This window comes from Histomonas meleagridis (assembly GCF_020186115.1).
Source record: "Histomonas meleagridis strain 2922-C6/04-10x chromosome Unknown contig_4, whole genome shotgun sequence".
In the NCBI taxonomy this organism is placed as follows: domain Eukaryota; phylum Parabasalia; order Tritrichomonadida; family Dientamoebidae; genus Histomonas; species Histomonas meleagridis.
In genome coordinates, this window is record NW_027150883.1 from 466,085 (window position 1) to 491,770 (window position 25,686).

General features: G+C 28.2%; 7 protein-coding genes across 7 annotated transcripts; 3 read left to right on the forward strand and 4 right to left on the reverse strand.

Moving 5' to 3' along the window:
* Positions 1-6,954: 6,954 nt before the first annotated feature.
* On the forward strand, positions 6,955-8,550 carry GO595_005916 (uncharacterized protein; the record flags this gene model as incomplete). The annotated part of the gene is made up of 1 exon (XM_067919211.1): positions 6,955-8,550. The coding sequence occupies one exon, from the start codon at positions 6,955-6,957 to the stop codon at positions 8,548-8,550; it is 1,596 nt and encodes a 531-aa protein (XP_067773952.1).
* A 519-nt stretch (positions 8,551-9,069) lies between these two features.
* Positions 9,070-10,239, forward strand: GO595_005917 (uncharacterized protein; the record flags this gene model as incomplete). Its single annotated transcript, XM_067919212.1, has 1 exon — positions 9,070-10,239. One exon carries the CDS (start codon positions 9,070-9,072, stop codon positions 10,237-10,239), a length of 1,170 nt encoding a protein of 389 aa, XP_067773953.1.
* Positions 10,240-11,275: 1,036 nt separating this feature from the next.
* Positions 11,276-13,432, reverse strand: GO595_005918 (Acetyl-CoA synthetase; the record flags this gene model as incomplete). The annotated part of the gene is made up of 1 exon (XM_067919213.1): positions 11,276-13,432. The coding sequence occupies one exon, from the start codon at positions 13,430-13,432 to the stop codon at positions 11,276-11,278; it is 2,157 nt and encodes a 718-aa protein (XP_067773954.1).
* A 1,026-nt stretch (positions 13,433-14,458) lies between these two features.
* GO595_005919 (Myb-like DNA-binding domain containing protein) lies at positions 14,459-14,938 on the forward strand (the record flags this gene model as incomplete). Its single annotated transcript, XM_067919214.1, has 1 exon — positions 14,459-14,938. The coding sequence occupies one exon, from the start codon at positions 14,459-14,461 to the stop codon at positions 14,936-14,938; it is 480 nt and encodes a 159-aa protein (XP_067773955.1).
* Positions 14,939-15,599: 661 nt separating this feature from the next.
* On the reverse strand, positions 15,600-15,911 carry GO595_005920 (MutS domain III family protein; the record flags this gene model as incomplete). The annotated part of the gene is made up of 1 exon (XM_067919215.1): positions 15,600-15,911. The coding sequence occupies one exon, from the start codon at positions 15,909-15,911 to the stop codon at positions 15,600-15,602; it is 312 nt and encodes a 103-aa protein (XP_067773956.1).
* A 2,109-nt stretch (positions 15,912-18,020) lies between these two features.
* Positions 18,021-18,569, reverse strand: GO595_005921 (uncharacterized protein; the record flags this gene model as incomplete). Its single annotated transcript, XM_067919216.1, has 1 exon — positions 18,021-18,569. One exon carries the CDS (start codon positions 18,567-18,569, stop codon positions 18,021-18,023), a length of 549 nt encoding a protein of 182 aa, XP_067773957.1.
* Positions 18,570-23,291: 4,722 nt separating this feature from the next.
* On the reverse strand, positions 23,292-25,454 carry GO595_005922 (Cullin family protein; the record flags this gene model as incomplete). The annotated part of the gene is made up of 1 exon (XM_067919217.1): positions 23,292-25,454. One exon carries the CDS (start codon positions 25,452-25,454, stop codon positions 23,292-23,294), a length of 2,163 nt encoding a protein of 720 aa, XP_067773958.1.
* Positions 25,455-25,686: the final 232 nt, after the last annotated feature.

The following is a 25,686-nucleotide window of genomic DNA, read 5'->3' on the forward strand; positions in this document are numbered from 1 at the left end:
AATATGTATTAGGAGTAATAATTTTATTATCTTTTTGATTCTTTTCTTTAATTTGTAATTTGGATATGATTGCAGGTGATATAGCACCGATATTACTTAATAACTTTAACATTTTTATTGACGATTTATCTGTCATATGTATATTCGAATATTCTAAAAGTTTTACAATAATATCTGAATATTGATTATATATTAAATATTTCAAATCAGTATTATTTAATGCGGATTGTATTAAATTAGTGACTGCTTCAAATCGTTTAGGTGTTGAATAATTCAAATTATTACGTATTAAATTTACTAATAATTCAATATCTGTACTTTGTGGAGATAACTTTAAAAGTTGTGATAATAATTGTATTGAAGTTGTTGATAATATTTGTGTCGATTTTAATAAATATTGTATTAAAAATGATGAAAAAACATATAATAAATGTTTCGCATAATTAGAATATTTCGGATTATTAGAAAACGCCGCATCAGAAACAATTAAAAAACATTTAATATGTTCCTTAAATATAACTGATGATTGTTCTAAGTCACGAATTTTCTCAATTAAAAATCCTTTAAGTAATGATTGTGCTTCTGAAATATATGATAAATGTGTAATAAATTTTAATGCTTCTAATCGAATACTTTGAGTTGAATCATGTAATAATAACTTTAATGGATTTAATACTCTTTTATCTGATGTTTCCTTATTAAGATTAAACATTAAATATTCTTGTTGTTCAACATTCGATTCAGTAGAAATTATACTTAGAATTCTTAATATTATATCAATGGATGGCGCCTTTCTTTGATAATCTAATACAAATTGTGATGAAATCCTTCGTATCTTTAAGCTTAAACTTGACATATGCATTGAGTATAACATTATCATTTCTAATGTTATCATTTTGTTTGGGATTTTCATTTTCCTTAAACTCTTAAATGCTTCTAATATCGATTTAGGATCTGATTCATCATTTAGTAATATTTCATTTATGGAATTTATTACTTTTTCACATAAAGTTTCTGTATATTTTGGAAAGATTTGACTAAATTCATATAATCCTTTCACTATAAAACTCGTTAATGGATATCCAAAAACAATATTAATTTCATCATTAAAATGTTCAGGTGATATAGTTAATAATGAACAAAAACAATATGATGATTGTTCACTATCAATTGGTTCAAGTAATTTTTTGCATTTCTCTAAATTAGATTTTTCATTTTTACTAAATTCGCCTTTTCGTGAAAAAATATAATTTGCAAAACCAATTAATGCTTCGTTTCGATTCGCCGCTTTTTTCCGAATAAGAACTGAATATGCTTTAATGATTTTTAGATGGATTTCTTCGGTGAACAAATTCGGAGAACAACGATAACAAATGGGTAAAAACGAATATATTGGTAAACGCATTTGAATTTCACGTGAATCTAGTAAAGAAATTTGTGGGTTTGAAAAATTGAAATTATTGGTATTTTGAATATCAAATTTAATGATGGTTTGAATGGCTATGCATGTACCTTCTATGTATTCGGGTACTGTACATGAGTTTGATAATATTTGACAAAGTTGTTTGATCGGAAAATCTTTCCGTATTTTTAAGACAAGCTTTAAAGCTCGCTTGGCAACAGAATAAACTTTAGGAGATGAAAACTGAAACCCAATGGCAAAGGCCTGGATCAGTTTAGCATCAGATATTGTGATCTTATTTGAAAAATTTCGATATAAAATTGGAATAACATTAAAAATACAAATGGCTTTGGACTCATCGTTAGATTGTATGGTGGATATTAATGATTGATACGGTAAAAGAATTTGATCTATTGACTTGGGATTAGTTTTATCAAGCCAACGTAAAACACGTTCGAGTGTAATCCAAAAAATATGATTTGTATCACAGTGTAAACCTCTAAACTGGAAAGAAATTCTATTCGCCTTTAAAATTTTATCTCCGATATCAATATTAATTATTGTGTCTAAAACTATAATAACAGTTGTTTGATTTTCCACATTTTTAAGTTCACCAAGTAAATCTGTATATAAATCTTGTACAAGATTTCGTTCTTTTCTGATTAAATATTGATTCCGTACAAATAAATGGAAAAGATGTATTAATTTATCAAACTCATGAGTACCATATAAATTAAGCTTTTGTGTGAGAGTTGCAAAAAATTTGCGTGTTTTAACTATAAAGCTTCCTGTTATTTCGTCGCTCATTTGTTTTCCGCTTGTTTCTAATTCAATTTTTGTAGAAATTGTCAAATTAATTCATTGAATAAATTGTCACTTTTATAATTATTTGGTAACATTTTTTTGAGTAAAATTATTTTTTTGGTATTAATTCTATAAAAATAAAAATGTCATATTAACGGTTTTGGTTTCCAACCGGCCAAATGAGATGTTTTAGAATCCTGTTATTTCTTCCAAATTTATTTGCACTTGGAATTGGTTTCGCTTTAGCAATTTGTTGCTTTGTTTTTGTATTTCCATCAGCTATTAAATTTTCTTTTTTATTTAATATCAACAAATATTTTACACTATGGGCATTCTGTATGTGGTTATGGTGTTGGTTAAAAACAGCTACCTGTGATCCGGGAAGAGTTCGAGATGATCTCAAATCACGTGGTCTTTTAAAATCATTTGAAGAAGGAACAATTCCATATCAATTTAGAAATATACCAATTTGTCCTTATTGTTCCCTTCCAATGCCAAAAGGTTCCCATCATTGTGAACTTTGTGGTGCATGTCATCTAAGATATGATCATCATTGTCCGATGTTTGGAAATTGTATTGCAGACAAAAACTTTAAATCTTTCTTTTTATCATTTGCTTATGCTTCTATATTTTGCTTATCTACAGTACCATCATCATTGATTACAGTAATTAACACTAAGAACTCTCCGAATCATTATCTGATTATTTCAATTTGTATATTATTGTATGGAGTTATTTTAGGAATAATGCTTATTGGCTTTGGGTATGGATTCTTTGCACAAAACGCAGATACAATTTCGATAGAAGGAAAAGTAAATAAACAAAACAAAGCAAAACGAATGAAAAAATTGTTCAAAACTTTCGGTAAACATTGGTATCAAATAATTCTCCCAATACAAAAGGAATCAACAAGATACGCTTGGCCTGGAATATTGTGGTATGATGAAATGGAATACCAAATATAGATTTTTATATTAATAATAAAATATCTTTACAGATCATTAGAGTTTTTGAAACTTTAATTAAATAAAAAAATTGTTTTAGCTAATATGTACATGTGGAATCATCATGAAAAGATGATTTTAATTTTTCATTAAATGATCAGTTAGATTGTGAATCAATTCAGAAAAGAATAACAATATTATGGATTATGCATTCCTTGAATGTAAAGATTTAAATTGTATATTTTATTATGGTAAATATGAACCAAATTACATCGCACCAAATGCATTTCAAAAAATTTCGGCAAAAAAAGCTTATGTAAATGTTTCATATGTTGAAGATAATTTCGGAGCTCTATCAGTGAATAAGGGATTCGAAGAATGCTACGGATATATGCCGTCAAATAACGTAGTGATTACTGTAGTTGTTGTGGTTGTTGTGGTGATTGCTGCTGTTCTAATTGTTTTGTATGTTAAGTGGAGAAATTATAGAACTCATCAAAAATTTGATAATGTTTTAATTGATGACAATGAGATTATGGATGAAAATGTTAATCAATAACAAAATTATACTCATCATGAGCCAATGAAATAAATTGCTCAAAATAGTTATGTTTATAGAGAGTACATATTTAGACGGATTTAATCATATGTAAAAATTTACATTTCCCAAGTATTTTTTAAACATAAGCAATTAAAAGGAGTTTTAAACATAAGCTTAATTAAGCTTTTAAAAATATACCGAAAGTACTAAATCAAAAACATCTTTATTTTTCTAAAAAGTGACAATAGTAAGTATCAGAATTTATCACTTTTTGAGAAGTGTTGTCACTTTCGATGACAGAGAGATCTACTTTTTGAGTGCTGTGACTATTCTTTCATTGTAGTAAATGTGAAAAAAGTAAAATTACTTCTGCAAAATAATTTAATAATTTAATATGCTTAAAGTTTAGGAATATATAGGAAGTTAAAAGACAATTTTTTCTTGTTACAACGCAAAAGGAAATTAGGATTCATACATTTTATCGTTAAATATGTTTGAATGGTATAAAAAATGTTCGTTTCCGATTGAATACTTTATCGGTTTTTGTCATTGCGGTTTTATATTCAATTGTCCAACGACAAAAAAATGGGAAATGATTGTAGCCAAATCCTAGCGAATAATGATGAGTGTTACTCAAAGTTGCAATCAATTGAAGAAGTTATTTTTGATTTAAGTCAAGAGAACATCATTTCTTCCATTGAATTTGTAATGACTTTATTTGAAGATGAACAATATCCATATTCATTTAATCTTATTATTTGTCAAATAATTTATTCATCGTTTGTATCCCAGATGAATGATATTGATCTTTATATAAAATTTATCGAGATGATTGAAGCAAAACAGTTCGATAAAAGTAAATATGAAATTAGTGAAATTTTTATTCAATTTCTTCTTCATTCCAAATCACAAGAATCAAATTATATACTTGGAAAATTGATAGAAAAAAAGTTAGCAACACCTAGAACTGTAAAGAGGGAAAAAACATTATATTTTTCACATTATAAATCAAAAGAAGAAATCAATGGAATTAATTATTTCCCTCCATTTCTTCAACAATTTATAGAAAACATTGATAAACTTTCAGAGAACAATTGGGAAATTCATAAACAATTAATTAAAGAAGGACATAATCCAAATGAAATTGCAAAAATAATTCGAAATGATGAAATAGAAAAACTTCAAGAAATAACATCACAAAATAATTTTGATATTAATAAAAAGATTAAACCATCACTTTATGAAAGATATTCATTTATTAATAAAAGCGATGTAACCCTTGTAGATTATGCAGCATTTTTTGGATCAGTTAAATGTTTTAAATTTTTATTGTTAATTGGTTCTAATATAAATAAAACAGGTAAATATGCAATTGCAGGCGGAAACTTAGAGATAATTCATTTATGTGAACAATATCATTCATCATTCGAAAATGCATATGAAATAGCAATTGAATTTCATCGAAATGATATTTTTCATTATCTTTATGATAATGAAATTATTAGTATCGATAGCATTCCAAATTTAGTTGTTAAATGTTTGAAATATTCTAATTACAAAATTCTTTCATTTCTTGAAAATGAAAGAATGATAATCGATAACTCAATTATAATTGAAACAGCAAAAATTGGAAATATTTTTCTATTCCAGAAATTTATCAAAGATAATCAAATACCGAAAAATATTCTGATTTTTTCCATTGAATCAGGAAATATTGAGTTAATAAAATGTATACTTGAACAAAACGGAATTGATTTAGATGCTAGAGATGATTTTTTATTCTATTTGAATTTTATTTTCTTGTTTTTATGTTTTAAAGTTTGTTATGGATTTTATTCATTTTGTTTAGAAATGCTCTTATGTTAGCATCTATTAATGGTTATTACGAAATTATAAAATTATTATTCCAACGAAATGATATAAATATTTATGCAAAAGATATTAAATCAATTTATTTAATGTTTGTTTGAATTGCTTTTTGACATTTATTTAATTCATTTAATTCAGCATTTATTTATTCGGTACAAAACAATCATATTAAAATAATGGAATTATTTATGGAAATTAATGATATAGATGTTAATGAAAAAGGTGTTTAATCATTTATTATAATGTTCTATTTAAATTTTTGAAGTTTTAATAATATATTAGGTATTTGTTTAATTTGTTTAGAACACCGCTTATTTTTGCATCTGAAAAAGGACATATAGAAATTGTAAAGATACTTCTTGCGCAAAATAAAATTGATATTAATGTGAAAGATATTTAAATGATTTATTAGATGTTTGTTTTAATTACATGATGTTTTATTATAGTTTTTGGATTTTATTTAAATTATTTTGGACAGCGCTTATGGAGGCATGTTTTTATTGTAATAATGAAATTGTTAAATTATTAATTGAAAGAAAAGAAATTGATATCAATGCAAAAGATATTAAATTGAATTATATAATGTTCATTCAATAATTTTAGTATTTTAATGTTTTTTTTCGAATTTCATAAAATCATTTCAAACAGCATTTAATTATGCATGTTTTAAAAATAATTATGAAATTGTTAAAATATTTATAGAAAGAAAAGATGTAGAAATTAATACCAAAAATATACTTTATTTATGTTTAAAGTTAGTTTTATTTATTTTAGTTTTAAAATATCTTTTTGAGATCATTTAATGTAATTTGAAACAGCTTTAATGAATTTATGTGAAAATGGTTTTATTGAAATTATTAAACTACTTCTAAAACGTGATGATTTAGATATTAATGCTAAAGATAATTATTTGATTTATTTGAAGTTTATTTTTTTTATAAAATATATCAAAAATATTTTTGGAATTTATTAAAATTACTTAGAACAGCGCTTATGGTTGCTTCTTCTAAAGGTAAATTTGAAGCTGTTAAATCCCTTCTTGAACATAGTAAAATTGACATAAATGCTAAAGATATTATTTGAGCTTAATTAAAGTTTGATAATATAATTGGATATTTCATTTTTTCATTTGGAATTTTTTCATTTTATTTAAGACAGCACTTATGATTGCATCTGATAAAGGTTACACTAATATTGTTGAAATTTTGACTAAAAAAACTTGAAATAGCTAAAACTTGTGAAAGCTCATTTAGAAAACATTCATTCCTTTAAATCATAAGTTATTTAATAATAAAAAATGTATTTATTGTAAATCTTTATGTATTTTTTTTATTAAGCCCTAAAATTGGAAGATAAAAAAGTGACACAAAACACGTTAAGCAATTTACTCAGTAATGGATTCTCATGAAATCAGGGAAGAGAATTCATTATTGAGGATACGGTTGACTCAAGCAGAAGAGAAAATGCGTCTTCTTGCAGATGCACTTGAAGCGCGAAATCAACAAATCAATGATATATCACAAATGTATAATCAACTTCAAGAAGAGTTTCAATATGCTCAAGAAGCAGTTGACTCATCTGCCAAATTATTGCAAGAACGAGATGATTTAATTCAGCAATACTCAGAATTAATAGCACAATTACAAAAAGATAAAACTGAAAAGAACCAATTAGACAGCGAAAAAGCAGCACAAATTCGAGCAGGAATCAATGAAGATAGGATAAAATTTTTAGAAACATTAAATAAGCTTGGTCAAACAAAGACTCCATCTGATGAAATAATTCAAGAAATGGAAAACATGCTTGACAAAAAAGCAAAAGATTATGCAGAACTATCACAAAAATATTCTGACTTATCAAAAGAATTCCAAGCTTTAAGTGAGTCAAATGAGTATCGAGAGAATGAATATCAATCCTTGTTAAAATCCAATGAAGATCTTGAGCTTGAAAACAGGACCTTAAAGCAACAAATACGCGAACTTCAAAGCGGCAAATTCTTTCGTAAGGAAATTGAATCAATGAATATTGAAAATGAGCGACTTAGACAAACAATCAATCAACAACGAAGGACACGTAAAACCTTAAAAACATTACAACTCCAAAGCCAAGCTAACTTGGATAGCATCAAAAAAGATAACGATGATAAGCAAGCATTGATTGATGAGCTAATTGCTAAAGAAGCTACTCATAAAGACGAGATTCGGAAGTACCAACAAGCCCTCGACCAAATGCGTGTCGACAAGTCAAAGGCCATCAAAAACGAAAGCATTCAAACTAAAAAGACGATAGCCCTTGAAGAGAAGATACAAAATCTCGAAGAACAACTTATAATGGCCAATGAGCAAATAAAAGCACTTGTAGACAAAGCTTCTAAAACTGCTAATAGTCATGTCAAATATATAAAGAATGAAGATATAATGAAAACGAAAATCCAAAACATTAAAAAACGTGCGCAAGAAGAAATCTCTAAACGAATTACAGCGGAAGAAGCTGTTTATGCACATAAAGAAGAAAACTTTAAATTAAAGAAAGAAATTGCACTACTTCATGAGGAACTTGAAAATATTAAATCTTCTGATGTAGAACCACTTGTTCAACTTTTACGTGATTTAAGAGTCGAAACGATTGAAATTGATTCAGATTATAAAAAATTAATTGAATCAATTCCGCAATCGAAGCCATTAAAAACTAATGAAATTCCACAAGGAATTTGTGAATCTTCTGCTGCGATAATTGCAAATGTAATATCACAAGCGGAAATTATCGAAATAGAAAATAAAGAATTAAGAACTATCATTAAACATATCGCAAGATTAGCTTCTGAATATCATAGAATTGTATCTGTGATATCAAAATATCCAATATTATCAATAGATGACATTTGTTTGGATGAGCCATATGGAAATTGGGTTTTACCTTTAGATGTTGTACATTTACAAAAAACCGTGATAAAACTACATGAAATAATTGTAAAAAATAGAACGAAATAGAACTTTTTTAAATTAATAAAGATGTTTGTTTTGTATAATATTGTTCAACGATAATTTTCCAAATAAATTTTATAAAGTCATTTTTCACGTAAAATTTCACCGAACGGAAATAAACGGTCGCTTGGTAGTATCGAATTAATGGACCTCGATGAATTGAGGTCTATCTGTAGTAATGTTGTTAATAAATTCACAAAGAAAAATTTAAAGAAGTTCGCTGAAGCATTAGATCATGTACCACAATTAATGGCTAATTTTTCCGCATCATATTATTCAAAACTATTATCTATTTGTGCAACAGGTATATTTACTACAATGGGGTGCATATTCAAAAACAAAATCGATCATGATACACAATTAAAAATATTAAAATTCTGGGATATATTAATCGAAACTTGTAATAGTGAGTCTGAACTTCGTATTTTGTTCACAGGAAATGCAATCAATAATTTAATTTTATACCCATTTGAGTTTTCTGGCGAAATTCTTCAATCTTATATCACAGTCTTAAAAGTTGTCTCAATGAAAGCAAATCTTATTGATCCAAATCTACTTTTTACTACAGATATGGCTGAGTGTCCTCTTATCACTCATTCAGTTCCTTTTGTTGTTCATCATGATTCAGTTGTTGTTTCAGGAGCTCGCTTAGTAATTCTCAATCTTTGCGCCTTAAACAATGATTCCATTAATCAAGCTATTATGGAAACATTTACAGATGCGCCACTTGATTGTCTTCTTCAATCAATCCATCAAGATGAATTAGCATTTCTTGCTGATTTATTAGATGTTGCCCCAGATCCTCTTAGTCAAGTTGTTATGACTAAGCTTACCAAAGCGCTTGAAACTGAAAATAATATCACATTTTGTCGATCAGTACTTTTTCTTTCATTTGGACAAATGCGTCCTTTAATGATTACTTTAATTGAGAAACGCATTCCTTTATTACCACAGAAACATATTCTAACTCTTTCGCTTCTCCAATTTTGTTGTGAGAACAACTTAATTGATGTTAATTCATTGCCCCAAACGATTAAAAGTGACGTTTTCGAAGTATTCAAATCGAGGAGAACGTTTACAGAGTTTTCTGTTTCTTTACAATTGATAGGTTTATTTTCAAAGCAACCGCCGAAAATTGTTATTGAAGTCAACAATGAACTTATTGAAGAAATAAGGAAACTTTCACCAATTATCTTGATGCCATTACTTCTAAAAATTCGTTTATTATATAAGCCTCGATATGATCTTGAAGCCATTATTGAAAATGAATCCGAAAGAAATTCGATCACACAAGAAACTTTATTATTTCTCCAATTAAATGAAATACAATTCTTTTTAAATCATCAAAACATTGATAATATTTTTGTTTTGACGGCACAAAAAAATGATGTCGTTCAATCTTACGGAATTATTGGCGGAGGAATGCTGAGGATTTCGTCCGATTTGTTGATAGATTCGAATGGAAATGTTTATAAACTTTCGAAGTTGTGTTTAAAAGAAGAAGAAAAACGCGCTCTGCAAACAAGCGTAAAGATGTTGTACGTAAAAGAAAGCGAAAGTATCGTAAAACCTGCAATAACACAAAAGTTGGAGTTCAACTTCCCATCGCAGTTCGTTTGTTTGGCTTTTAAAGCGGAGCTCTGTAAAAGACAGACCGCAATGATAAATGAAATGCTGAACAGACTCAAAAAATGAAAAAATTTATTGTGTAAATATTTTGTTAGAAATATTTTTTATCTTTGTAAATGTTTAATGAAATGAAACACCTCCTTGCAAATAACAACGTTTAATACAGATACTTGTTTCTATTGTTGAAAAACAAACAAATAATTTTTGAAACAGCAATTTAACAAATTCATTTTTTATGCATCTGAAATTTAAATTACTTCTTGAGCAAGAAGGAATAGATATTAATACCAAAGATATATATTTGTTTTATTTGAAATTTATTTTCGTAATTTATTGATGGTTTAAAATAATATTTGGAAATTAATTAAGATATTTAAAACAGCACTTATCTATGCATCTGAAAAAGGTTATATAGGAATAGTTAAATTACTTCTTGAACAAGAAGGAATTGATATTAATGCGAAAGATATTATTAAATTTAATAATTTGGTATATGCTTCCAATATTTGGAATTTTTTCAAAATATTTAACACTGCGCTTATGTGGGCATATGAAAGCCTAATTTATATGAATTTTCATTCAAAGATGAGAAATTTTTCAATGTATTTTGTGAAGCACTTGCAAAAATTTTCAATGTTTTTGAAATAAATTTAATCATTTTGAACGATAAATATCACTTCAAATCATTTTTTTCAACAGGATTTAAGTTTGAGCGCTCATGTTTTTATTTATTTTGTTTTCCGAGTTTACTTGTGCCTGTATCAATAGGGCAAATTGTGAGCAAAGGAAAACATGTTTTCTTGCAATCTTCAAGCTTTGAAATATGTTGTCACAGCAATGCAAAAGTGAAACGATTCGATATTTAATGCATTTTCTTATTTCAATTGATCAAATTTGAGAAACATTCCACAAAAGGCAGCAAACAAACACAAAAAACTTTACAAAGCACAGCGCTCTTTTTGTTGATTTTTAACTCGAATTTCCAACACAAAAAGCACTTTTCCGAACTTATCTTGTGCCTGCATATGTACATATTGATTCGCATCACTCAATTGGATAATTACCTACGCAACAGATACTTATGAGTGCCACAAATTTTAATCTATTTATTTATCATTATTTTTGTATCTATAGCGCAAACGCCACTTCCTTCCTCGAAAACCAACACTGGGTTCATATCCATTTCAGTAATTTCCTCGTTTTCCATAATCATTTGCACAGTTCTCATCATCATTTCCAAAAGCGCCTTTACATCTGACTTCGGTTCGCCTCTTACACCCTCTAAAATTTTATAAATTTTTGTCTTTTCGATTTGTCTTTTTGCGACATCTCTTTTGTAGCCACGCGCGAGTTCGAACGCAACATCCTTTATATAATTCGCATATATTCCTCCGGCGCCGACCATAACGACGGGTCCCCATTGCGGGTCTCTATTCATACCGAATATTATTTCATTTGTTTTCATATGTTGTCTTACATCGATTTGCATTTGTACTTCGATTCCATCGATTTTTGCATTTTTTGGACCTTTTAATGCGACGTCATTTAAAATCTTTTCATATGATATCGAGACGTCTTCAGGCGTTTTAATGTTAAGAATAACACCTCCGCAATCACTTTTATGGACAATATCAGAAGACGCAATTTTCATAATAACAGGAAAACCAATTTCTTTCGCAAAGTCAATTGCTTCACCTGCAGAATGTACCAGCTTTGATTTACATGAATTGATTCCATATATCGAAAGAACTTCATTACATTCCATCGGTGAAAGCATATTACGATTTTCATTAATCGCATTTTTGATTATCGTTTTAACTTTGTCTTGGTTTTCAACTGTTAATATTCTTTTTGAATTATTAACATTTTCGTCAATATTATTATCATTTTGTATATTTCGGAGAAGTGATTGATAATGTAATACTTCGCGTAATGACTTGACTGCTGGCTCTGGAAATGAATAACATGGAATAGAGTTCTCTTGAAGAATCTTATGCGGTATTGACATTGTATCACCGCCCATAAATGTCGTGACTAAGAATCGATCTGGAAATTGTCGATGGACATCTACTAATTGATTCGCAACTGCAATTGGATCAGTCGTTGATTGAGGTGTAACAAGGACAAGTGAACCTGCGCATACATTTGAATCTTCTTCAAAGATTACTGTAAGTGCATCACGAAAACGTTTTGGCGTTGCATCTCCGACAATATCAACTGGATTATGTATTGACGCTTGTGGAGGTAATAATTTACGAAGTTTATCAGTCGTTGCTTCTGTGAAATGAGCGAATTCGATATGATTTTCTTCGAAGCAATCAGTGGCTATGATACCAGGGCCACCAGCGTTTGTAAGTATTGCAAATTTGTTCCCTAATGGATATAATGATTGATTAAATATTGTGGCATAATCAAAGAGTTCTTGCATTGTTCGCGCTCGTATAACACCCGCACGTTCGAATGCTAAATCAAATACCATGTCATTACCGGATAATGCACCTGTATGAGATGAAGCTGCAGCTTTACCTGCATCAGATATTCCAGACTTAAGAATAATCACCGGCTTTTTCTTGGTAGCTTGTTCAACAATTTTCATGAAACGATTTCCATCATTAACAGATTCAATGTAAAGAATCATTAATGAGGTCTCTGGATCATTCGAAATTTCATCAATAAAATCAATTTCATCAACATCGCATTTGTTGCCGAGTGAGATAAAGTGTGAAAAGCCAATTCGTTTCGTGTCGGCCCAATCTAGAACTGCTGTCATCATTGCGCCAGACTGTGAAATCATTGCTACGCGTCCTCGCATTGGTGTCTTCATCGAAAAGGACATGTTAGCAGATGTGGTAATGTTACCAAGAACATTAGGGCCAATGCAACGGATGTTATATTTCTTACAAATTCGAACTAATTCTTCTTCAAGTTGAACGCCATCGCCACCAATCTCACGAAAGCCTGCTGCAACAATTATAATACCTTTGACACCTTTCTGTCCACATTCTTCAACAACTTTGTTTACGAATTTTGCTGGAATACAAATAATCGCAACGTCAATAGGATCAGGAACATTAAGAACGGATGGATACGTTTGGTAATCAAATATTGTACCTGGTCTTGGATTAATAGGATATAATTTTCCTGCGTATTTCGAGTTGACAATGTTCCTGATAACAGCGTAGCCAACTTTGCCTGGGATAGAGGAAGCTCCAATCACAGCAATTGATTCTGGATGGAGATAAAAGCCAAGTTTCCCCATTTGAAAAAGTGAAGATGGCTGCACTTAAAACCCACTTTTTCAATCACGTTTTTTGAGGGTGATTTGGGTTAACAAATTAACGTTTTTTATACAGTGAACGAGAAACTGTAAGAAAAAACGCATTTAAAATCAGTACTTTTCGATCGGTTTTAACAGAAAGTGGAACCGATACTGCAGGTTTTTCTCCACCAGTTTACTAAAATATTTAAATATCATCTGTCCTCATAAATAATCTTTGGCGTTTCATATAAAACTGATGTGTTTTCATTATAAAAAATATATGTTTGAAAAGAATTGTTTCTGAGTTACATTATTTTTTCATCCATTTAAAAAAATGTTCCATTTGCGTATAAGAATTAATAGCAATGCACCTGCGTCATTTGGTCTTCGCACATGTGTAGTTCATTCTCTCTGTGTTAACATTGATGCTGAATGCATTGATATTCACTCTAAATGAACCTCTTCTTTCATTGTTTGCTTTTGCTTAATCACTTGTTACCTTTCGATGTTAAAACAAATCAAAAACATCATTTTCGTTGTCTGCGTGCAACATCACTTATTGAGACAATGTGTGTTAAACTATTTATCACCTGAATTGAGTCACTTGTGCATACAAATTCACTAAGCTGTCAAAAAATAATTGATTATTATCACAAGCGTTAACCGCCGAGAACGCATTTTTTATCACGTACAAAAATTCAATCAAATTTTGATTTCACGCTAACCGACTGCTTAACTACAAAGTGCTTAAGGCTTAGCAACATTTCCTATGTTTCATTTGCATCAGTGAAATAATTTTCACATTTACAATTAAAGTAATCGTAAATATGTGTTTTAACAAAACGGTTATTTTTTTTTTACGAACCAATTGAAAAAACACTTTTTTACGACATTTGAATTAAAAACTTCTTCTCCTTGAATTTGACTCAATTGACAGTAAACATTGAACAAATAAAAGAACAACCTTAGCCTTGAATATTCAATGGGTATTCATTTTTCTGTTCCTCGAATTTGACATTTTATTAAATGTCTCAACCATTACCTCCACGAACAAAGTTCTCCGAGATCGAGGACCAGAAGCTGATAAAGATCGTCTCTGGAATGGCTAAGGTAAACTGGAAATATGTCGCAAATCAAATGGAGGGAAGAACTGCACGTCAATGCAGAGAAAGATATAAAAATTATTTGTCGCCAAACATTAGATGCACACCGTGGACACCGGAGGAAGATGCGCTTCTCCTTCAAAAATATAAAGAGTTCGGTCCCTGTTGGTCATTCATGAAACAATTCTTCGATAAAAGAGAATCAGTAAGCCTTAAGAATAGATACGCAAAACTCGTCTATAAGCCAACAAAACAAAGCGCTGCAAGACAAAAGAAACAAGGATCAATTTCAAAATCTAATGATTTCGCTAACTTATTCGATTTCTCAAACGACGTCTTCCCAGAAATAATTTGGGACTCTGGATCTTTCGGTAATTTCGATTCATTCGAAAATATCCTTTAACGATTCGAACGTGCCGAAACGACACACATCAAATTTCAGAACAGACTGAAATCGTTAATAAACCTTACGCAAATTTCTGTAAATAAAATATATGTAAACATATCAAAAATTCAATGAGTTAGGACAGAACTGTAGTCAAACCGTTCGTATAAATATAGCCTCTTTTCCCTGTGACATATCTTTTAGTAGAATTATATTTATTTTAAATACTAATTATGCCAAGTGTATTTAGGTATGTATCGAATTGTGTAAGCTGTATAATGAGATACCGCTGTTTGATGTAAGCTGACGATAATAATGAAAAAGTTGAATAATAATCAAATTGTGTGGGCTGACCATTAGATATAGTCAAAAAGTTTCACAGCCATTTTGCTCGTGATAAAATATAAAATATATGATAATAAGACCAAAATTAAATAAAGAAAATACACCAAAAATACCATAAAACTAATTTCCCTTGTAATGTTATTAAGTACTGATGAAATTCTGCACTTTTCATATAAATGTCATATTTCACATTGATATTTTTCTTGAAGACGATACTCCAAATCGCCATAGGTTTACTGGAATCATAAGCAACTTAATTTTTAATAGGAAAACAAAACTTCTGCATTTGAATCATTATATTGTATTTCAACAGTGAATATATTCAGTATTAAAGTTAAAACTTCATAATCTTATCAATTGCCATAAGTAGTTCACGAGGATTTCCATTTCCATTCCACTGAAGGAATAACTTAATTGCCTGACGCGTTTTTGTTTCCTTTTCGACATCGAAACACAATGGATTTGGTTTAATTTCCTTAAAATTTTCGATGCTATCGCGAATGACTTTAGCGCGTTCTATTATGTTTGGGTTTATGTTTGCTTTGACAGCGCATTGTATACCAAATGAAGAAGTTTTATATATTCCTTTTTTCATTTGGTACAAAAATATTATTTCGTCATTTTCGTCTTGAATTTTCACATCCATTAGACAAGGAACGAAATAATTCAATGAAATGATGTTCTCTTTAAATATGTAATGAAAATGTGTCGAAATAAATGTAAATGGATAATTTTCAATGTCTTCGTGTAAATATTTAATAAATCCATATAATAAAGAAGAGCCATCTTCAACAGTAGAACTTTTACAGAATTCATCAATTAATAATAATGATGAAGAATTTGACTTTGATAAAAATTCATTGATTTTGATAACTTCTTCCATAAAATTCGATGTAAATGGTTTTTTGGATGTATCAGAATTATGAAACATTCCAAGCAAATATTTTATATGTGGAATTATCGCTTCTTCAGCAGGTACAAATGATCCAAGATAAGCCATAAATATAATGAGTCCAATTTGTTTTAAGTAAATTGATTTCCCTGAACAATTAGTACCAGTAATTATATGTATTAAGTTTTCTTCTTCATTCATTTCAATAGAATTCGGTACACAAAGATCATTTATTCGTTCAAGTAATGGATGTCTTCCATTTTTAATTATAATTTCTTTCGAATCTGTAAATTGAGGTTTGACATAATTACATTCAACTGCTACAATTGATAATGAACATATCGAATCAATTATTCCTATTAAATTCCATAATTCATTTAATGTTTGACTGAACGATAATATTTTATTACTTAATTGGAATATAATTCTATTTTCTTCATTAATAATATCATTATAAATATTTCCATATTGATAATCCAATTCTTTCATTTTATTATTTTTATAATAATAATTATATTCAGTTTCAAATTCTATTGTAAAATCATTTGGTATATATTCACTTATTTCATTATGATTTAACTTAATTAAAAATCCATATTGTGGAATAAAGATAACACTTAAATTAATTTTTTGTGATTCCCTTTGCATAAATTCATTAGCTACTTCTGTCATAATACTTTCTAATCCAATATATTGTTTTCTTTTTTCATATAAATCTTTGTTAAACGTATCATTAATTTCGACTTCATTATTATTTGTATTTAAATTTATTGTACTTTCTATTTCATTTATAAGTTTTTGAAGCTTTTGACTATTTTCGATATTTAAGTTTTGGAACTTTATAAAATTATAAAAAATCGGATTCTTCGAAACAAATTGACAAATTTTCGATACATTACATAATCCGCGATATAGTCTTTGCCAATGTTTATTCGTACAAATTCCTTTTTGTAAATTTATTAATATGTTTCTAATTTCAGGCGTATTACTTAAGAAATTTATTAACTCATTAATTAAAGGATACATCTTCGGCTGTGTAAACAATTCAATGATATCTAATCTTTCTTCAATTTCATTAATACTATTATTAGTCATAAAGAACCATGACCTTAACTTTGTTTTCCCCATTCGTGTTGAACATCGATTTAATAACGCAAATAATGATAATCCTTCTTTTTTATTGTTCCGAATATGTATTGATGGATGAATGTCTTCAGAGATAATTTGTAATTCTTCCATTAATTCTCTGGTGATAAATAGTCCCTCAAGTAACTCTAATGAACTTATCGATGAAATAGTAATTCCTTCGTTTTTGGTGATCTCTTCATAATAATTAATAATGGATCCAATTGAACATATGATTGATTTTGACGATAAATTATTAATCCCTTCAAAAACTAAATTCCGTAGTTCATTTTGTTCATTATCAGGTACAGTAAATATGATTCTTTCTAAGGAATTTAAACCTTCTTCATATAAAAAATGTTTTGGACTTCGATAAATGATTTCAAAATTTGATTGATTTTTTAAACTTTCTATATATTGAACAAATTCTTCTTGTGTGTTTAATGGCAACAATAAATGATCAAATTGGCATTTGTTTATTAAATGTTCGATTGTATTTTTGGATTCATTAAAATGATTTGAATAAATCGATAATTTCCCATTGATAGAATCATAAATACTGACTCCAACAGAACTTTCTTTCCACGAAATAGAGCATATAACATTTGGATTTGCAGCGTTATCTTCGCTCATAAGAAAAAACTAATTTGAACATCAAAAAATTTGATGCGGACGTTAGTGTAAAAAAACGTTTTTTTTTAAATGAAAAAAGTTGAAAAATGAGAAAATCATTGATGTTTAGAATTCTTCGCCTTCACGAAGGACGACGTTATGTGTAACAAGTGTGTGTCCTTGTGGATATTTCTTACTAAGTTTGTATTCGATCATTTGAAGTGTATCAGTGCCCATAATGTTAATGATAATCGTCATTTGGTGATGTTCTTCTCCATCAATAACACATGTTCTTTCAGAAATGCTTCGAACAAGTGTTGGTGGTTCGATTGAATTAACCATGTTAACCATGTAGTGCATTGCAATCTTATTGCTTTCATCAGAGGAAGATGGTAAGTAAGTCCAACCATCGAAATCGTCAGATTGAACCCAGAAAACTTCAAGCTTACCCTTGTTTTCAACTAATGTCTCCATAATTTGTCTGTTTCCTGCTTGGACTTTGACGTTTATTTTGTTTCCTGAGCCACTAATTTCTAAAAATTTTAATCCTTGAAGATGAGAAGCATGAGATCCAAGATTTTCGAAATACAATGCTTTTGGAATTGAGCGCTGCGCTAAGTCTGTGATTTCATTGTTTGTAAAACACGTGGATGCTGCTAAGAGTAAAGCAAACATTTATTTGTTCAAATGGATTGAAAATTGAAAAGCAAGATTTTTAACTTTTTCGATTGCTTTGGACGGTTTGAAGATAAGGTTAATAGAGAAATTTTGGAAAAAGAGAACTGTAAGAAGATTCTGATTTTTATTCTATCTCCCATACATGTTTTAATTTTCACTTCAATGTTAAAGTTATTCTATTAAATATTTATAAAGTTTTAATACTTGAAATTAATTACTCGTAAATTGATTTTATTCTTCCAAATTCAAGAAAGGTTCTTTGTAAATTCACATCGATTTTTTTTAACGAAATGAATAAAAAATCTTATTTAAGTTAATAAGATTTGGTAGTTCAACAATTAACTTTGCAACTTGAGTACAGCCTTAAAGAACGATCCATGTCCTTGTTGGTGATTATGGTGCTTTGGTATCTATGTTCTTTGAAAACATTTGAAATTATGATATCTTCTTAATTCAGAATTTATTTCTTTTTTCTAACATATTTTTTACGCCAACAAAAACGTTTGTAAACAAATCTCTTTAAGATCTCTTTTTTTTGATGTAAACGTGCTTTAGAAAAAATTTTAAAAATTTTATTATATCAGTTTATATAATCGTTTATCATAAAACCATAAAAATACATTATGAGAAATGGTAGATTTTGATATTTCTGAGATATTACTAAAACATTTAGACATTGTTCTAGCATTACTTGATGATATTCTGTTCAAATACAAAGAAGAAAATATTTATCTCATAATAAAAACACCCAAAAGTAGAGAAATCCAAAATATTTTATCAGAAATAAATAATTTTCCATCAATTCCATTAAAGAAAAATGAGAAAATTACATCAAAAGTCAATGAAATCTTACCAACAATAATGCCTATTATAAAAACATTTGATTATTCTTTCAAATGGGTTTCTCTTAGTGCTAACTATTTGAACTCAATTTTTAATGAAATAAATGAACTTGATTTTAATATTAATACACTTACAGCACTACGGATTTGCAAACTTTTTATAGGAATATGTAAAATATGCGTTTTAATTAATTCAATTAAAGCAGCAAAAATGTGTTTAGGATTTTTACTATTTACCAATGAATGTAATGGATATAAATTATTGAATAATATTGAAAATTTAGTTTTATTTGCCCATAATTGCATTAATTCACCTTTTATGCAAATATTATCATTTGTTGAACAGTTTAAATCAAGACTCATTTCATTTGGTTTTCAATTCTTTAACTTATTTTCATTATTTGGAGAGATATCATGTTTTGATTGGAACGCTTTATCTGTTTATGGAAATCCGCCAACATCTTATCAAAAAGAATTGAAATTTGTGTCTCATTTATGTCCTCTTCAAGAAATGATGGTATTCTTTCTTTTTTTGTTTAGTAGTGACTTAGAAAAAAGTTTTCGATTTAAGCGCATGGTTGAAATTATTTTTTCTGAGTGTAGATATTTATGCATATCCAAAAGTTATATTGTTTCAGCAGAAAACTTATTTAAACTTGCAAGCCCATCCATGTCTATTACATTGTTTTTTGAAAGTTTAAATGAGAATGTATTATTAAAAAACATGGAAATTCATATGTATCGAATCAGACAATTATATTATTTTTCTTTTGATTTGGAAAATTTTTTGAAACTAGATATTTCAACATTACTATGTTACATGAATCATATTCAAGCAATTATTGGATTTTCATATTATGAAATTGAAGTTTTCTTTAAGTCAAATTATCAAATTGAAAAACTTAATGCTGAAGATATCTATTTTTTATTTAAATTAATTCAAACTAATGAAAAAATTCTTCATTACCTTATTAAAAATCAAAACTATATAAAATACTTCTTTTTATATAATATTTCTACTACTGATAAAAATGATTTAAATGATATTATAGAAATTGTTGATTTATCAATATTAGGAAATATTGGAATAAGAATACTCGATAATATTACATTGATAATTAATGAAATAAAAGGAATTATTAATGAAGATATACATGAAATAAATTTTGACTTGTATCCACTTATTCTAACAATTGGACGAATAATTTTTAGTTTTAATTTTATTTCTGGTCATAATGACAGGTATCTAAATCCTTTATTAAAACAATTAGGAGAAATTTATTTCCATTGTCAAATAGCACAAAATCCCTTCATATTTTTACTTGAATTATTTCCAATACATAAGTTTTGGATTTATTCAAATCAATTACCAAAAATTCTTTCTAAAAATAATATCCAAATATGTAGTACTCCGATAATTTTAAAAATTTTTTCTTATTTTAAATACGATTCTCAATTTTCAGCAGAAGTGATTATTAATGAGCAAAAAAGCATTTTGGAAAAAATTAAAGAAGAGTTACTATTAAAAATATCATCAATGATATCTGAGTTACTTTCACCGAATAATTTATTTATGAAATATTTAAATATAGCTGAGATTGGAAAATACTTTGATCAACATGATAACTATGATGAACAACAACATATTTCAAAGTTAAACGAAATTTATCACTTTTTTACTAAACTACCAAATTCTATTATTCTTATCAATGAAAAAATTGAAATTTCACAATATTTTATTGATGGTGCATTAAAAAGCATTATTTCATTATTAATACAAAACCTATTAAATGGTTACTATGGAATAGTAATTGAAGCATATCAATTTATTTGGCCTTTGTTTATATTAGCAAAGAGGAATTTATATCAATATTTATTTTATGCATTTCTTGAAGAATCGATATTTATATCTCCTGACATTTCTATACAAGCTAAAATGTTTACAGGCCATCAAATTGAATCCTTCTCATGCTTACATGAAGAAAAACGTTTTATATATAGATTCACAAAGCAAATGATTCAATTTATAGAAAGTGAACATCAAAAAACAAAATACATTCCTTTCATTCAACTATTTAAAGATTCTAATATTAATTACTCAACACAATTTTTTGTTGATATATTTCGAATATTTGGAATGCATGGAGCACTTTATTTAGATAGTGCATTAACCAAATCAATAATTCATAATATTTTCATCATAATGAGTGTTTTTAGGAAAAAATCCCCTTTTAAAATTAATAAAGATTTAATTCATCTTTCTATCTCTTCTAGTGTTATTAAAGCATCTAATTCGTTATTAAATATATCAGTATCATTAATTATTCTATCAATGATTCGTAGAGCATTTTCCATTGTTAATGAAGAAAGTTTACCAGGTTTTAATTTATATTTATATGTTTCGAATAATCAAAAAGATAAACAGAACTGTACTTTATTAAATGAAATTTCATCTCGAAAGAAATCAATTCAATTCATCAAAGATTATTTATCAAATGCAGAAAAATGTATTGCAGATTTAGATACATATTTTATATTTTTAGGATCTTTATTTGGAAATCCAAAATGGGATAAAATTCAATTTTTTTCAGATGAAGATGCATTATCATATAACTTGCATCTTCTTCCTTTTGGATTTGAGTTAATGGTTGAAATAGCTCCTTTATTGTTTGAAAATGCAGATGAAGGAAAAATAAAAAAAGGTATTAATGTATTCTTTAATGTACTTAAGAAAATTGCAGACAAAAAAATAGAATCAACGAAATTTAATGAAAGTTTAGGTAATCCATTTCTTATTTTGGTTGATAAATTTCCAAGATACATACAGAATTTTGAGTATGGTAATATGGAATCTGTTTTCCCATATAGCCTACTTTTAGCATCATATCCTGCCACAACAATACCTACTAAGAAAGGAAGAAGAAATAGAAAATAAAAAAAATTTAAAAACATTTTATTTTATAAAAATTTCTTTCTCTATCGCACTTATTGGAACACAAAATTTTGAACATTAAAACTTTCAAGATTTAAGTGATTGCATCTTTGATTTAAGATTTTCAAGAATAAATCTCTTTTTAATAATAATGCAATCAAGGTTCTTAATTTCTTCTTTTTGAATTTGTATTTTTTCAAGTGAATTTTTTAATTTTTCTTGATTTTCATTTAGGACTTTTGTTATTTCTTTTATTATTTTGTCTTCTTCAAGCTCTTTTCGTTTATTAACCAAATGAACAATTAAATTTCCTAATTCTTCGTTTCTTTCTTGTGAAACTTGAATTTTATTTCGAAGTTGTAATGCTTCTGTTTTTAATTGATCGATTTTAATATTTATTTCTTTTATTCGTTTTGGTGAATCCCAATTTATGTTTGACTTTGTTTGTTTATATTCAGCTAAACACTTCTTAAAATAATCATGTTTTGAAATTTGGATTTCTAATTTTGAATTAAGTTTTTTGAATCTTTGATTTGATTCATTGAATAAAGGCTTTAATTCATCTATTTTTATCTGAATGGTTTGAATTGACATTGTTAGATTTGCATTTTCTTTTGTTTTTTCTTGAAGAGATGACATAAATTCAAAATATTTCTGATTTGTTAAAGATTCATTAGACTTATGCAATTTTAAGAAACTTGAGTTAAGCATTTTCCTTTTCCATTTTTGAAAGCTTCTTTCTAAATATAATTTATTGTATCCATTTTCTAAAATCTTTAAAAAATTCAATAACGAATATTTCCTTTTACCATAAACGTATTTCCATTTATAGAAATATTTTTGTTGTAGCAATTTTCTTTCTATGAATAAGCACATTGCAAAACATTTTTCATTTTCTTCTTCCCTCATATCGAAACCGTTTAAAAAAATTCAAAACATTATTTTTTATGGTAAATAATGAACTCTTCCAGAAGCGTCCAATTTCAAATAAATATTTTTAGCCAATGACTGTAATCTTTTTTCATAAAGGTCATCTTCCAATCTAAAGTTTAAGATTTCCTTTACAGCCATTTTCAAGTCAGATTTTTCCATTGATCTTTCTCTTTTCATTACTAACATCACTGCCGCATCGACCTGGTAATTTCTATTCAGCATTATAGCCGACTTTGTATCATCATTTTCTTTATGTGGTAAATTCGGGAATGCAAAAGGTAAACTCAAAAAACCGTTTTCGGGGGAGACGTTAATATTCAATTGAATTTTTTGATGTATATATGCGATCAAATTCCCGCCCTTTTTACTTTTGAGAATTTTACAAATTTCATCGATTTCGTTACTACTTAAGCCAGTCATTTTCATTACAATATCAGGCGTTATCATGGTCCTACCATTAAAACATAATAAGAAAACAGCATAAAGGCCACTACAACGTATTTCATTTAATGTGCCAATCTTCATCGCTTTCATTTTAACTCGTGTGAATCGTAAATTCCATTGTAACTTACGTTTCCCATGATGCGTACGTATAAAATTAGTGAAATCAGCAAGTATTTGTTCAATGGCAGGTGGAGCACGAGCTGATGAAGGTACAGAATTAGGCCATGCGTCATTAGACAAGATTAATGCTCTAAAGAAATTAGGTGCATTAGAACGTTCAGCTTTAAATTCTTGTAACATATTAATCGATTGATGCAAATCATCAAAAAGTGCATCAAGTCGTTTTGTGTATTCAGGTCCGCATTGTTTACGTAGTTCGGCTAAAAATATTTCATCTGCATGGACTATGTGCGCCTTTAACATTAAAATACGACGTGATAAAAGTAAATGATGATAAGCTTCAAATGAATCTTTGTTTGATAGCATTCTGAACACTGCAATCAGTTCATCAATAACGGCTTGTGATATTGTTGGACGTGATATAAATTCGTGATGAATTTCTTCCGCTAATAAACGTGAAGCTGTATCTAGAGAGGTGTTAAAACCTTTTTCAAATGCAAGACGTAATGTTCGAGACTGACTTTGGCTAAAGGATTCCTTACAAAATGAGACTAATGCATTATGAAGTTCGATAATACCTTGAATCGGATTCAATAATTTGTAACATTCTTCAGCTTCGGCTTCAAATTCGAATGACAGCTCCTTAGTAAAGTTATTAATAGTGTCCGTGTCACGCGCTAACTTCGCACATATATCAACGCTCTTAACGTCTTTCCCTCGAATTAACGGTCGTAAACCGTTGTTGATTTGTTCAAGTTTTGATGAGAAAATGAGCCTGTTCATTTGAATTTCAAGTTGACGGAGGGAATTTTGAGTAATTAATGGTTTAGCTAAGTTAAGTTCATGCTCTTTAATCTTGGTGGATTCTATAAGATAAGTTTGAAGTTCATTTTGAAAAATTTCATCAATAATTGGTTGAAGAAATTGAATAACAGAGTCTATAAATAAAGGCAAAAAGAATTCTTCAAAAAGACCACTGTCTTTAAGAAAGCGAAACATTGGAATTAATGGTTGAACATCATCATTATCACGAGCTTGTGCATAATTTTCAATAGCAAGTTGTGAAATCCTAAAAAATATATCTTTGGAATCAGTAAATGCTTGTTGTAGAGCTTGGCTAAAAATCTGTTTGAAATTAGGTAAACCTTTTTCTTTAATACACAAAGGTGAAAAAGTTGTTGAAATTAAATTAAGTTTTGATACAGTAAGATCCCAATATTTGCCAATTTCTTGTGATGAATTTCTTAAAGATAAATCATTTGGAATAGACATAGCAAATCCTACTACTTTACTTGCAACTTGGCTATGAAGTTCAACCGCAACATCTGTATTAGTCGAAATTTTAGATGCTAAATTATAAATATTATTTGGAAATACTTGAGAGAAATTTCCATCCAAAAAGTTAACCAAGGTATTTTCGATCAAACCTGCAATTTGTTCAATAGATGGAATCTGTTGAATTTTTAATGGACATGGTAATAAAGTATTTGATGAATTTTGTTTAACTGTAAGCCCAACAAGAATTCGTTCTGAGCCATTCCCAATAGGAAGATTTGGAGGATTTTCAAAATCATTTTGGAAATTTTCAGTCATAAATTGGGATTGTCTCATCATTTCCAAAATTGGAAGACGTTAAATTCGAAAAAGTGACAATAAATTCAACACTAAAAAAAAAATTAATTCCGCCTTTACTAGGAGTTGGAATCAAAATAACGGGGTGAAATTTACAAATAAGAACAGCCATTAATTAAGTGAAACTACTGATAATGGTTGTATGTACAATTAAAATATATCTATTAAAGGATCATAATCTGACTTGCTCTGTGGAACAACAGGACTCTTG